The sequence below is a fragment of the Gopherus flavomarginatus genome, chromosome 1 (assembly GCF_025201925.1).
Source record: "Gopherus flavomarginatus isolate rGopFla2 chromosome 1, rGopFla2.mat.asm, whole genome shotgun sequence".
NCBI lineage: Eukaryota > Metazoa > Chordata > Testudines > Testudinidae > Gopherus > Gopherus flavomarginatus.
Window position 1 is genome coordinate 205,186,026 of NC_066617.1, and position 14,206 is coordinate 205,200,231.

General features: G+C 44.8%; 2 protein-coding genes across 11 annotated transcripts in view; one reads left to right on the forward strand and one right to left on the reverse strand.

The window, feature by feature from the left end:
• Nucleotides 1–382: 382 nt before the first annotated feature.
• Nucleotides 383–7,060, reverse strand: PIGP (phosphatidylinositol glycan anchor biosynthesis class P). 5 transcript variants are annotated; one of them, XM_050916686.1, is made up of 5 exons: nucleotides 6,985–7,060; nucleotides 4,982–5,082; nucleotides 2,700–2,772; nucleotides 2,003–2,121; nucleotides 383–911 (listed from the first exon to the last, which is right to left on the reverse strand). In XM_050916686.1, exons 2-5 carry the CDS (start codon nucleotides 5,061–5,063, stop codon nucleotides 781–783), a joined length of 405 nt encoding a protein of 134 aa, XP_050772643.1. In that variant the 5' UTR covers nucleotides 5,064–5,082; nucleotides 6,985–7,060; the 3' UTR covers nucleotides 383–780. The 5 variants fall into 5 exon arrangements, with proteins under 5 accessions (XP_050772643.1, XP_050772623.1, XP_050772604.1 ...); XM_050916666.1 differs by lacking the exon at nucleotides 6,985–7,060 and adding an exon at nucleotides 6,866–6,963; XM_050916647.1 differs by lacking the exon at nucleotides 6,985–7,060 and adding an exon at nucleotides 6,744–6,847.
• Nucleotides 7,051–14,206, forward strand: part of TTC3 (tetratricopeptide repeat domain 3) — a 367,670-nt gene continuing 360,514 nt past the window's right edge. For 5 of the 6 annotated variants that reach the window (XM_050916326.1, XM_050916335.1, XM_050916303.1 and 2 more), the window contains exons 1-2: nucleotides 7,146–7,198; nucleotides 9,375–9,463. In XM_050916326.1, the coding sequence (XP_050772283.1) occupies nucleotides 9,386–9,463 (78 nt within the window). In that variant the 5' untranslated portion in view covers nucleotides 7,146–7,198; nucleotides 9,375–9,385. Of the gene's footprint in view, nucleotides 7,199–9,374; nucleotides 9,464–14,206 lie in introns of all 6 variants that reach the window. The other variant, XM_050916320.1, reaches the window with a different exon arrangement.

A 14,206-nucleotide genomic window follows, 5' to 3' on the forward strand; every position in this document is an offset into this window, starting at 1 on the left:
TCCACTGTGCACTGTATGTCCAAGGCAAGTAAGATACTCCTTAGAAAAATCAGAAATGCAATCAGTTTTAGACTAAAAACATTAATATTACTGTACAGTCACAATAAATATACTTGAATTTACTATGACTGGTCAAAATAGGGTGGGATATTTAAGAGCACTCAATGTTGGCCTAACTCTGCTCCCACTGAATTAAGCCAAACATTGAATGTGTTGGAAAATCCCACCCTCAATGTGCAAGAAAAAAATATAGGGATAACTGAATGGATTACTTCAGATCCAGGGCATAGCTAAACAAATTTATAGGGAAGAATTCCGTTCCCAGAATGAAGTATTTTGTCATTTAATACCGTAGGTCTCTCTACATTAAGAAATAAAACCATTTCAACAATCATCAATTTGTTTAATAAATGCTAATACATAGCTCTTAAATAACACTTTTCATCAGAAGATCTCAAAGCACTTTATAAATGGCAGTATCATATACATAGTACAGATGGGGAAACCAAAGCACAGAGTGGTGAAGTGACTTGCACAAGGTCACCCAACAGGCCATTAGCAGAGCTGGGAATACAGCCCATATCTTCTGAGTTCCAGTTCAGTGCTCTATGCCACACATGTGAACTAGTGCTCATCACACCTTAATTTAGATACAAATTCATCTATTCCAGCTGTTTAAAGAGTTAGATTTCCTAGCACCAACAAGCCTTTGACTTGTCTTACAATGTGTTTCTAAAAATTATTGTAGTAGTGTCTCATTCTAGCAGGGTCTGGTTCCAATTAATTTCTGTTACAAATGCCTTTGTCAGCAAGGAAAAACATTTGGTTTACTTCACTAATGGGAATATCCCTCAATGCAGGGATTGCTTCTTCTTGAGATTTCTTCTGCTGCTGATTTTTTGCAAAGTTATCTGTAGGAAATATGACAAAAGACATTTCACTATTCCATGATTTAAAATGATGGTATAAAATGAAATTTGTTTTCCTGCTAGAAATAGTGTTAGACTTCTACGCTTCGTCAATATAAAAGCATACTGCTCTGATTTTACATCACATCCAACTACACTCTAATCCTATGCAACATTTACTCCTGTTCTTTTATTTAAAAGTGAAATTCGAGAAACAGCCCACTTTTCACATATTTATAGCATCATTCTGGTTTACTGAAAGTGAATAAATGTTGTTGGTAATGTCAGTTTATCTACAGTAGATGTTAACATTCTGCTCCCTCTAGCAAAGCAAGTTCCATACAGCTGATTCAAAAAAGACTTGGGGCTAAATTCTCCCTGTGGATGTGTGCTGCTGACCCTTTCATTCTTGACCTCAGCAGCTTTCTATCAAGTCATCAGTCTAGTCACCATCTTTACTGCAGAGTCTACACTTGGCTCTTTCCACTTCAAAGCACAGTTCAGTGGAAGCAAGTCAAAATAAGTCAATGAAGCATGCCTTAAATACTAATTTTGTTGGTTTTCATTAGAAGTAAATGGACATGGGCCAAACGGTGCTGCCAATTGGGACAACTTAGCTTTAGCATAGACTTGGATTCTAATTATCTGGGTAATTTTTGAATTCTATCATGTTCTTGCTCAGGAAAAGCAGTTATCAGCAAATAAAAGAAATACCGTCTTGAGAAAGATGGGAAAAGATTGAGGAAGCCACCTATATTTCAAGTATTCAGAACTGGACTGGTTGTCAGAAATAAAATCCGTGGGAAAGAGTAGCAAATGCTAGACTGTAATGGTTGTTCTAAAGAAGACACATTTGGAAAAAAATAAAACAGTCAAAGGTATAACTTGTAGTTATAACATTGTATTAAAATGAAATTTGAACAAAATATATAATTGTTTATAAACAGTCTGTAATATGCCAATACATTAAACATAAGTGAAAATTCAAGGCTTTGTATTTGGTTTAGTTTAGTAATGCCAGCAAGTATGTTTACGGTGATTGCCAATAACTTTTGTTGAAGGCTTAAGAACTAGACAAGAAAATGATCAACTACCTGTAATGGTGTGCATGGAGTTGAGTGGAGCCGTACTCATCATGTTAATACCAAAGAGTAGTATATAGCCAATTCCTAAAGTAACTAGAAGGTATACAGGCAAGGCAACTGCCCAGTACCTGCAGAATAAAAGATTTATTTTTAAATGATATTTCACAAAAGAAAGTCTTTTGTAAAAAATTATTTCCAGCTCTAAATCAAGCAAGACTGTACAGAAGTAGAAACAAGTATGAATTTAAAGTGGATAGAAAAATTAGTTATAGCCAAAACCACCACACTAAAAACAGAAGACCTGAAAATGCAGTTTATTAACTAAGGACTCATTGTGACCAGTATGGAATAATATCCAAATAAATGCCTTAGACAGTTTATTTGGAAATTTAATTTAATAATATTTACCATGATATTTCAGGAAAAACACCTTAGTTAAACCAAGCTGCCAAATTACTTTAGGAATATAACAGACAGATGTACTGCACTTCATTTTAGTTTGCTGATAATTTTTCAGAGTAAACTGTTGTTTGTGAAACATTACTTTACATAAATACTGCAGCTGTTTATGAGGAGAAACATTAATATCTCCTTTTTTAAGTTGGATTAAATGTAAAATATTTTAAATGTAAAAGGACACTGGCACAATTTTTCTGGGTATGTGTTTGTTCTTTCATATGTTTAACAGTGAATGAATGTAACCTACTTTTGAGGCCAGTACGTTAATCCCAATGAGAATAACCAAGATTCAGGAACATACGCCCATACAAGGTATAACACTGTGCAAAAAGAGTAAGAGTAAAAGTTAATAGTTTGATCATAACTGTACAGTTGACATTGTTTTAAGAGACAAATTAATTCTAGATCAATACTTTTAGCACCATCATTACAGAAGATACATATAAATTATAAGAAAATTTCTCTATAGATTCCAAAAAGCATCTAAATAGGTTTACTGAAATATTGCAGAGAATGCTACCATGAATACACAAACTATGCCATAAGGATGCAAACATTATAACTGATGGTACTTTAATTCTCTTCTTCATATTTGTTTTCTAATTCCAGAATAAAATAGACAAGAATTCCTTGCATTTGTTGATTTTTTAAAAAAAGGTTAAAAATTTAATTTAAAATTAATTTTAAAACATTTGTATTTTAAGAACATTGGTCCAAGGTATTTCTCTAGGTCTTCTACATAGTCATTTGTGCATATTTCTGAACTATATTTACAGCACTAAACCACAAAGGGTCTAATTCTGCAGTCAAAACTAGCAATCATATTAATGGGTAATTTGACTACACAAGGATAGCAGGATTTAACCATTAAACACCCCACCCCCAACAAACCCAATTAAGTCCAAAAATGAGAAGTCTGTGGAGTACCAAATGTTAATTTTTAGTGGAATTCCACACATCTTGAATGAGATTTTCTTTTTTAAATACTTCAGTTCTTCACTATCATATGCCACTTAAGGTGCTATCACAATAGAAATGATAAAATGTAAAGACCCAAAACAGGGATCAGGATAGCATTGTATGTACTAGGTACTGTACAAACAAACATGCAACGACAGCTCTTGCCCCAGAGAGCTCAAAATCTAGAATTCTGGCAAGTGAGTAAATAAAAAAATGGGGAATTGGTGGGGAAGGATAAAGTAACAGAGTCACACAAGTCCCAATGGTCACAAAACTGAAACAAGAGTTACAACAACCTATTAGTTGAAGAAATGTTTTTAAAAATGAGTATTTTATTGAAAATATGTTTAGAATAGGAGTAAATTTGGTCTTACCGATTTCAATGCCAATGAAGTAAGTATTAATCCAAAAATATTTCTCTTAAGAGGAACAATAAGGTCAGTTTTGGCTCAAAAGTTAAGGTATTACAACATCTTAGATCAATAGAACAGTTACTAGCAAGAGGATACAGATTAGAGTTTCGTGGGAACACCCTTGGAGTGGAGCCCTGCTTAGCTCCATCCTTGCTGAGCTGCTTGAAATGGGAAGGGTTCTGGGATTCCTACAGACAGGTGCTTTTCTGTCCCTGAAATCTCTGGTGTTCCATTTTTCATCTCCGTCTTGATATGCTAAATTTGAAGCCCCAGAACTATCAACTGTTGGAAGAGAAGGAGCAGTCCTTTGCTATTTAGTTTTCCCCACCCAAAAGCCTCATACTTGCTGCAAGGGAGTATGGACTCTTTGTACTCCACTCCTTACCAGTGAGTATCTTCAGCACCTTCCTCTGTTGTGGCTCATGATTGCTGAAAGCAGCAGCACAGTGAAACTGACGTGATTCTCGTCAGCCTTTATCGAGTATCAGTCCCTATCTTCAGAATTTGTATTATGCACTTTTAACTTCTACACAGGTCACAAAGTGCCAACTGCGTACACACATCATATGCAGTACATTCAGCCTACCGGAAAGACTTTCAACTAACTCCCTGAAATATAGCTGTCCCCTCAGCACAATCAGCTATGTGGCCACCAGCAGCAGTATCAGTGAGAACAAAATCCAAAAGGATAATACAGGGGAGAACTGACAAAACTTGGATTACCCCACAAAGTTGCAAAATGTTTTTAATAACAGTTCAGAGAGACAAGCTTGGGAGGTAATAACTGTTATTGGACCAACTTCTGTTGGTGAGAGAGAGAAGCTTCTGAGCTTGGTGAGAGAGAAGCATTAGATCCCGGTTTAAGCTCAGAAGCTTGTCTCTCTCACCAACAGAAGTTGGTCCAATAAAAGCTATTGCCTTTCCCATCTTGTCCCTCTAATATCCTGGGCCGAACACAGCTACAACACTGCAAATAATAGTTCAGTCCTTCTTTACAACAATATAATTTTTATTACTTGAGAAGTATTAACACAGTTACTTTTTTTTTTTTTATAACTTCTACATTTTACTAGAGGAACTATTGTACAGTATTCATTTCTGCCTCTTAATACAGCAAATACACGTAGCACTTTACTCAGAAAGCAAACATACTTACTAAAGCCAAATTGGGAGCCTAAGAAAAGAACAAACCCATATATTGCTCTTTCAGGCAATGGGGCTGGAGAGTTTTCAACCATGTTAGTCTCTTCTTTTTAACTGTGAAAAATAAATTAATTACAAGATGCTATTAGCTATACATCACCTTAGAGTAGGGTTGCCAACTTTCTAATTGCACAAAACCAAAACTTGCCTTGCCCCACCCCTTCTCTGAGGCTCCGCCCCCACTTACTCCATTCCACCATCCCTCCATCTCTCACTCTCCCCCACCCTCACTCACTTTCGCCAGGCTGGAACAGGGGGGTTGGAGTGCAGGCTCCGGCTGGAGGTGTGCGCTCTGGGGTAGGGCTGGATATGAGGGATTTGGGGTGCAAGAGGAAGTTCTGACCTGGTGCAGAGGTTTGAGGTGCAAAAGGGGGTGAGGGGCACCACTTACTTCAGGTGGCTTCTGGAAGCCAGCATATCTGGCTCCTAGGTGCAGGGGCGGCCACAGGGGCTCTGTGCGCTACCTGCAGCTGCCGCTCCCAGTTCCCGTTGGCTACAGTTCCTGACTAATTGGAGCTGCATAGCCGGCGCTCGGGGCAGGGCCAGCACGCAGAGCCCCCATGGCTGCCTTGCACATAGGGGAGACGCATGCCGGCCGCTTCCAGAAGCTGCGCTGAGTCAGGGAGCCTGCTTTAGTCCCGCTGCACTACCAACCAGACTTTTAGAAGCTCATCAGCAGTGCTGACTGGAGCCACCATGGTCCCTTTTCGACCATTCTGGTCAAAAATCGGATGCCTGGCAACTCTGCAATAGATATTTTATAGATTTCCAAGATGTTGAGAAACCTGTGAATATGATATTCCTCTCACTGTCATCTTCATTGTGGCTGCGGGGAATGGGAATCAAGTAGTTTGTTCCTGCTGCAATGTGGGTAGACCAATACTCCTAGTATCAAGGAGTAGCCGTGTTAGTCTGGATCTGTAAAAAGCGACAGAGTCCTGTGGCACCTTATAGACTAACAGAAGTGTTGGAGCAGAAGCTTTTGTGGGTGAATACCCACTTCATCAGGCGTGTCTGAGAAAGTGGGTATTCAACCATGAAAGCTCATGCTCCAATACTTCTGTTAGTCTATAAGGTACCACAGGACCCATACTACTAGTGATACCTGTTGCCACGGCTCCTGGCAGGGAACCTGCAGTCTAACTGGATTAGTAGTTGCTGACACGGACAAGACGAGGGGGCTTGAAAGAAGTAGTATTTCCTGCTCATCTCAGTACCAAGCACAGTTGTTGGGCAGAGGCTGCCCCTGCCGCGCAGACCCGTGCGGAGCCCAGTTTTCCTTGCAGCGGAGTTGGGCACCCAAAAGATGCCTCACTCCATTGCGGGGCAGAGCATGGCCCGTGTGTGCCAACCCCCGGCGCCTTTCGGACCAGCCGCGACCCTCCTCGCCATCAATGCGGAGACGGGCTGAGAACGAGGCAGGCCCTCTACTAAAGCCAACGACAACGCGACACCGGGGCCTTCGTCCCATCCCCCGCTCCGGGGCACTTCGCCGTGAACAGCCCCAGGTGCCTCCCGCGGGGGGAGCGAGCCACATTCGCCCCCACACCGCGGCGCCGGCGGCTCTTGGTGTCCTGGAGGCTGCGAGGTCCGCAGCACGTGCGCGTCTCCTCCCACCCCCGTGAAAACGCCGCCCGCGCGGCGCCGAGCTCAGTGCGGCCGCTTGACACCCCAGGGTGCCTCCGGGTCTCCCGCTCTGCCCATCCCCCTCTCACCTCCCCCCGGCCTGCTCCGCGCGCGGCCCGGGACTCCCCAAGCCCGGGAGGGAGGGGAAGGAGCGCCGCGCCCAGCCCAGCCCAGCCCAGCCGCCCATGACGCATCTAGAGCGCAACGCAACTTCTCTTTGCGCGCATGCGTGGCGACCCGACGGAAACACGCGTGAGCAGGCGAAGTCGTCGCCTGCGCCTGACGTTGAAAGAAGCCGTCGGAACCGCTTCCCGCGGGCGAGGTGTTTACCAGCGAGCGCGAGGAGCCGTCGGCGTGCGCCTCTTCCTCTCGCGCAGCCTGTTCCAGAGGCTCGTTTCCCTTTCTCAAATCGCTGACGTCACAAGGCAGGCAGCCAATAGAAGGTCTGGGAGGAAGAGGCTGCTTTGCGTGAGGTGCTGCTCGTTGGCCGTGTGGCTGGGCAGGACGCGGGCGGTGTCGCTGTTCTCGGGGTCGCCCCGGCCTGGTGAGCGAGCGAGGGAGGGAAGGAAGGAGCGTTGTAAGGGGGCGCGCCTAGGGTGGCGGTTGAACGATCTTTTCTGGGCTCGCGGCCCCCCTTCCTCTCCACGTGGCGGGGGGAGGTCACAGGGCGCCCTCGGCTCCCCCTTCCCCCCCGGTGGTGCTGTCTGGCAGGGGTGCCCCAGGGAGGAGGGGACAGGAGCCTACAGTCCCCGTCCGCCCGGGCTCCGGCGAGTCCCGCTCAATCCCCTCGCGCACCCCAGAGCCCCTGCGGCGGCGCCAGGCAGTGTGCGGTCCGGGGAGAGGCCGCTGGGGCTCTCGGTCGCTGCCGCGTTGGCTTCAGGAGCTTCCGGCGCCCCCGTTTGCGAAAACTTAGGCGAAGTGAACTAAGTGTCATGTGAGGCGGCGTCCCGCCCCCGGCGAACAGGGGCCCCGGCCTCCGAGCCCCGGGCTTCACCAGCCTCAGCCCCACTGGGGCGGGCACCCGTCCCTGGGGTGACTGACCGCCGTGAAGAACTGGCGGCGTCTGTACTAACGTGTATCCGTGTCCTGTGAAATGGGGTTGGCGGCTTGGATCAGCCCTCGTTCGCTTTGGGTCACAAGAGCCAAGACGTGAGTGTAGACTGCTTCAGTTGCCCCGTACTGACATAGACAATGCCTGGGATCTACTGTATGGTAAAGACTACAGGTGGGCGCCCCTCTGGGGAAACACGCAGCCCAGTCTGGAGCAGGCTGCCAAGTCAGACAAAGGAACTTGGGAACCCTGAACACAAAGAGTCTCTGGAATGGATAAAATTGAACCAGGGAGGTGAGAAACTGAGCTCTCCAGTCCGTGAGTCTATCAGGAAGGCAGCAGTTACAAGGGGGCAATCTCTCTCACCCTGGCCAAGCTTGGGGTACCTGGGTTAAGCAGAACCTCCATAAACAGGCAAGAGTGAGCTGGGTTTAGGTAGGAAATATATGTATAGGCTTCTTTTATTTAAAATCCTATTCTCTCTCCTTGTTACATTTCTGTGAATGAATAAATCACTAGATCTTGAAGACCGTGTCCTGAACCACTGTATTTTATATTAGTCACAAGCTCCCAGAGAGGAGTCTAGTTAAATCCAGTTGCACAAGCTGAGCTGTACATGACTGGTAAATGAGTGATGTTGTAGCCTGTCTCAAGTGATCCTGTCTAAAGTAGTGTGAATTGTGGGGTTCTGCTCTGGGAGAAGTGCAGGTAGAGGCTTGCTACTTGGAAGAAGTGCCCATGGACAGTTTGCCTCTGAACCAAACCAAAAGCATTTTATGAATTTGTGTTAGTATTTATAGTTGTCTGTGATCAGTGAAGAAAGTACAGGCTGTAAAACGCGACGACAACGTGTTTTGGGTCAGTTTTGGCATGGAGAGACAAATTTCTGTGAAGTTGACCGTTCTCTGTGGTCCAGTATATAAAACTTTCCCAAGTCATGAAGCTTACAAAAATCTTGACAACAGGCTGCTGGTGTGCTGAGGCCACATATGATCATGCTGATCAATATTGTCTCCTGGTTTCCCGTGTTCCCTCATGGATCTAGCCATCTCTTGTCTCTAATTTTATACTTAGATTGTAAGCTCTTTGGCACAGGGGTTGTCTTTGTTCTGTGTTTGTACAGTGCTTAGTCCTGATCTGTGACTGGGACTCCTCAAATATTAACACTGGTTATCTGAACTTCTAAACCAAGGGACAGCAACCTTTCAGAAGTGGTGTGCCGAGTCTTCATTTAGTCACTCTAATTTAAGGTTTTGCATGCCAGTAATACATTTTAACATTTTAGAACGTCTTTCTATTAATCTATAATATATCACTAAACTATTGTTATAAGTAAAGTAAATAAAGTTTTTAAAATATTTAAGAAGCTTCACTTACAATTAAATTAAAAAGCAGAGCCCCCCGGATCGGTGGCCAGAACCCAGGCAGTGTGAGTGCCACTGAAAATCAGCCCACGTGCTGCCTTCGGCACGTGTGCCGTAGGTTGCCTACCCCTGTTCTAGACAATCCTGAGTGGAAAGCTAAAATTCACAGCTGAATGGAGGGGAAATATCATTTCCCCTCACATTAGGTTATAACTTAATTTTGCAGACATTCTAAGCACTCTCAGAGGAATATACAAATTGAGGGTTTTTTTTCTAATGCATTTCTGGCTTTATTTCCCCCCCAGGGACATGCGCTATGGAAGTAACTACATTGGAGTCAGACTTCAGTGGAATCACTTTTTATGGTGGTTGTGCTAAACAATGCTGTGAATTGGTAAGTAACTATTAATATCTAAAGGATTGACAGGATGTCTAATGCGGGTTCTTACTTAGGTGGTCTGCACACTGATTTTGTACGTGAATAGCTGTCAGGGTGTAGGTTGTTGGTTTTTTTTAACTTAAATCATTATACTGGTATGGTTCCTAATCAGAACACAGTTATACTTACATGAAGATGATCTATACCAGTATAGATTATTCCCCTTCCACTTTGATACACTCATATAGTTTATTCCCAGAGAGTATCTGGCCCTCAGAAGGAGTCAGAGGCTCCGCTTACTTCTCACAGGCTGCACTAGGGTGGATGAGGCAACTCAGGTTCATCTGACTTACTGAGTAATTGGGAGGCATTTAATTAAGCAGTGGAGCACCTGGGTATGATAAAGACAGCAATTCCCAGAGGGGATGGGAATCCAATGAAGGAAACCCGGAAAGAATGCTCTTCAGTGGGAGAGTTTCTGGAAGGAAGGGACTGTGAATGATTAGGCTCAGAGAAACCTGGCTCCCATGAAAGACTTCAACAGGCAGAAGCCCTGGAAAAGAGAAATTAGATGTTGTCCTGGGGAAAAGTCTTGACCCAAGAGAAGAGACCCTTCCCCAGTTAGTAAGAAGCCCTGGACTCTAGAAAAGCCTTCTATGTCATGAAGGCCTTACTAGTAAGGGACATATGACATAACTGGGTTGACGAACTAATACTGACTCAGCCCTTGCAACTGCCTACTAGAGATGCTGAAGTGGAGACCTGTTTGTGGGGCATTCCACCTTTTGAGGTTGAATAAACTAAGCCCCTGAAGGGATGATGTTGAATATATGCATATCATTGGACTTCATAAAACCTTCACTCAGGGAAACTGAGGCAAAGACACAATGGTGAGGCTGCATTGGGCTGCCAGGGGATACTCTAGGGTGAGGGCCCTTGTTATGGTATGGTACTAGAAGTGGGGGTATGAGGCCCCCTCCCATCATGTAGGGATGATAACACGGAGCAGTGCTTACACTCATCTTGAATGAAAGATGTCGTATATTCTGGATCTGCAGAAGGAGCAGCAGTGACAACTCAAAGAGCACTTGTCACAGGCTTGGCAGAGAGCCCAGCGGTCCAAGTAGGCCCAGCTGTTACAGACACTGAAGGGAAAGAAGTCACATGGTCTTGCTAAGGGGGTGCAAGTACTATGGGCAAGAGGGTCATGCAAGTTGGGTTTGCCCCTGGAGCAACAAGGGAGATTACTGGCTGATGCAAAGTATTGTGGCGCACCCAGAAAGGGCTGGGTCACAAAGGATGCCTAGTCTCAGATGCAAGAGACCCTGATGTATCTTAAAGAGAATGACAAAACACAGTTTGTCTCCAAGAAGAGTGATTGTCCTGGGGTTAATGTTCTTGACATGTGGAGAACTGGGGCATGTAAAGAGAGATTGCCTGGCAAGAACTTTGAACTATAAACAGAGGGGACCTCGCAGTGGGGATGCATAAAGTTGCATGTGTAACGGGAAACTCACAGTATAGAAGCCAGGGCTAGAGCTTGACCAGAGGGTTCACCCTCCCCTTACTCTGATTTATCGGGGATACAGTGATTTCTCTTGTAGCCACAGGGCAGAAGAACATCAGAAGTTTTGAAGGGCATGATGGTCCCAGCACTTGCTGGGAAAGAAAAAAAGGGCCCCAGGCTGAGGAAGCTTGGGGGGCAAGATCAGCCTAGGTCCCAAAGTTCCTAGAGTCCCAGGGAGTATGTGGGGCAAGAATGCAAATGGGATGGTGAAGCAGTTATCCAGTTTGCAGGTGCAAATGTAGGTTTTCCTGGCAAAATTATTTGAGCAAGGGAAGCAAGCCCATCAACTGACGGGTAGGTTGGGCTAGTAGTAGATAATGAGGGAAATTATTTAGTTAGGTCTTGGATTAGAGTGTTTGAAAGGGAATGGAGCCTTACTCAGGAGACGCATTGTGTTAGCATTCAAGAAGCCGAACAGGTAAGAGTGCAATGCCAACACTTGGATGGGCAGACATTGTTTAAAATACTGAAAGCTTTGAAAGACAGTAAACCAGAATAAGATATCAAAGGCCAGACGCTGCCTGACCAGGAGAGACTGTTCACAGTGGTGGCCAATACGCAAAGCTGAGAAATCCTGACTTTTTTTATTTTTTTTAGGAGGGAAGCAGGGCTCAGAGATGGGGTAGCTTAAGACAAGAGTCCAAGCGACAGTATTACCGGGGGTGACTGGTCAGGAAAGCAAATATATACTCAAGGCTGAAAGTGGATGCAAAGGAGTCTGAGTTACAGGTCTCTTGCCACTTTAGAGGTGAGAGTAGTGCATGTGAAAAGTTGTGAAGTTCCAAGTCTAAGAATAATAGAATCCTAGAAGATTAGGATTGGAAGAGACCTCAGGATGTCATATAGTCCAACCCCCTGCTCAAAGTAGGACCAACCCCAACTAAATCATCCCAACCAGGGCGTTGTCAAGCTGGACCTTAAAACCCTTGAAGGATGGAGGAGATTCCACTACCTCCCTAGGTAACTCATTCCAGTGCTTCACCATCCTCCTAGTGAAATAGTTTCCATAATAATAATATCCAACCTAGACCTCCCCACTGCAACTTGAGATCATTGGTCCTTGTTTTGTCATCTGCCACCACTGAGATCAGCCTAGCTCCATCCTCTTTGGAACCCGCCTTCAGGTAGTTGAAGACTGCTATCAGATCCCCCTCTCACTCTTTTTTTTTTCTGCTGACTAAAGAACCCCAGTTCCCTCAGCCTCTCCTCATAAGTAATGTGCCTCAGTCCTCTTACCATTTTTGTTGACATCCGCTTGACTCTCTCCAATTTGTCCACATCATTTCTGTAGTGGGAGGGGCCCAAAACTGGACACACTATTCCAGATGTGGCCTCACCAGTTCCAACTAGAGGGGAATAATCACTTTCCTCTATTTGCTGGCAATGCTCCTACTAATGCAGCCCGATATGCCATTAGCCTTCTTGGCAACAAGGGCACACTGTTGATTGATATCCAGCTTCTCATCCACTGTAATCCCCAGGTCCTTTTCTGCAGAACTGCGCTTAGCCAGTCGGTCCCCAGCCTGTAGCAGCGCATGGGATTCTTCTGTCCTAAGTGCAGGACTCTGCACTTGTCCTTGTAGAACCTCATCAGATTTCTTTTGGCCCAATCCTCCAATTTGTCTAGGTCACTCTGGACCCTATCCCTACCCTCCAGCATATCTACCTCTCCTGCCAGCTTAGTGTCATCTGCGAACTTGCTGAGGGTGCAATCCATCTCATCATCCAGATCATTAATGAAGATGTTGAATAAAACTGGCCCCAGGACAGACCCCTGGGGCACTCCGCTTGGTACCAGCTGCCAACTAGACATTGAGCCGTTGATCACTACCCATTGAACCTGACGATCTATCCAGCTTTCTATCCACCTTATAGTCCATTCATCCAATCCATACTTTTTAAACTTACTGGCAAGAATACTGTGGGAGACCATATCAAAAGCTTTGCTAAAGCCAGGATATATCGCGTCCACCACTTTCCCCATATCCACAGAACCAATTATCTCATCATAGAAGGCAATCTGGTTGGTCAGGCATAACTTTGCCCTTGGTGAATCCATGTTGACTGTTCCTGATCACCTTTTTCTCCTCCAAGTGCTTCAAAATGGATTCCTCAAGGACCTGCTCCATGATTTTTCCAGGGCCTGAGGTGAGACTGACTGGTCTGTAGTTCCCCAGATTCTCCTTTTTTTTTTTTTCCTTCCTTTTTTTTTTTTAAAGATGGGCACTATATTTGCCTTCTTCCAATTGTCCGGGACCTGATTGTCACGAGTTTTCAAAAATAATGGCCAGTGGCTCTGCAATCACATCAGCCAACTTCCTCAGCACTCAGGTGCATTAGATCTGACCCCATGGACTTGTGCATGTCCAGCTTTTCTAAAAAGTCCTTAACTTGTTCTTTTACCAGTAAGGGCTGCTCACCTTCTCCCCATATTGTGCTGCCTAGTGCAGCAGTCTGGGAGCTGTCCTTGTCTGTGAAGACCGAAGAGGGAAACCACTGAGTACTTCAGCTTTTCCCACATAATCTGTCACTAGGTTGCCTATCCCCATTCAGTAAGGATCCCACACTTTCCCTGTCCACCTTCTTGTTGCTAGCATACTTGTAGAAACCTTTCTGGTTACCCTTCGTATCCCTTGCTGTCTGCAACTCCAATTGTGCGTTGGCCTTTCTGTTTACACCCTTGTATGCTAGAGCAATGTTTTTATACTCCTCTCTAGTCATCTGTCCAAGTTTCCACTTCTTATAAACTTCCTTTTTGTGTTTAAGCTCACAGATTTCACTGTTAAGTCAAACTGGTCACTGGCCATATTTGCTATTCTTTCTGCACGTCAGCATGGTTTGTTCCAGCACCCTCAATAAGGCTTCTTTAAAATACAACCAGTTCTGCTGGACTCCTTTCCCCTTTATATTAGCCTCCCAGGGAATCATGCCCATCAGTTCCCTGAGGGAATCAGTCTGCTTTTCTGAAGTCCAGGGTCTGTATTCTGCTGCTCTCCTTTCTTTCTTTTGTCAGGATCCTGAATTAGACCATCTCATGGTCACTGCTGCCCAGGTTGTCACCGACTTCTATGTCCCCTACCGATTCTTCCTTGTTTGTGAGAAGCAGGTCAAGAAGAGCACAGCCCCTAGTTGATTCCTCAAGCACTTGCTTCAGGAAGGTGTCCCCAGCACTCTTCAAAAACTTCCTGGAT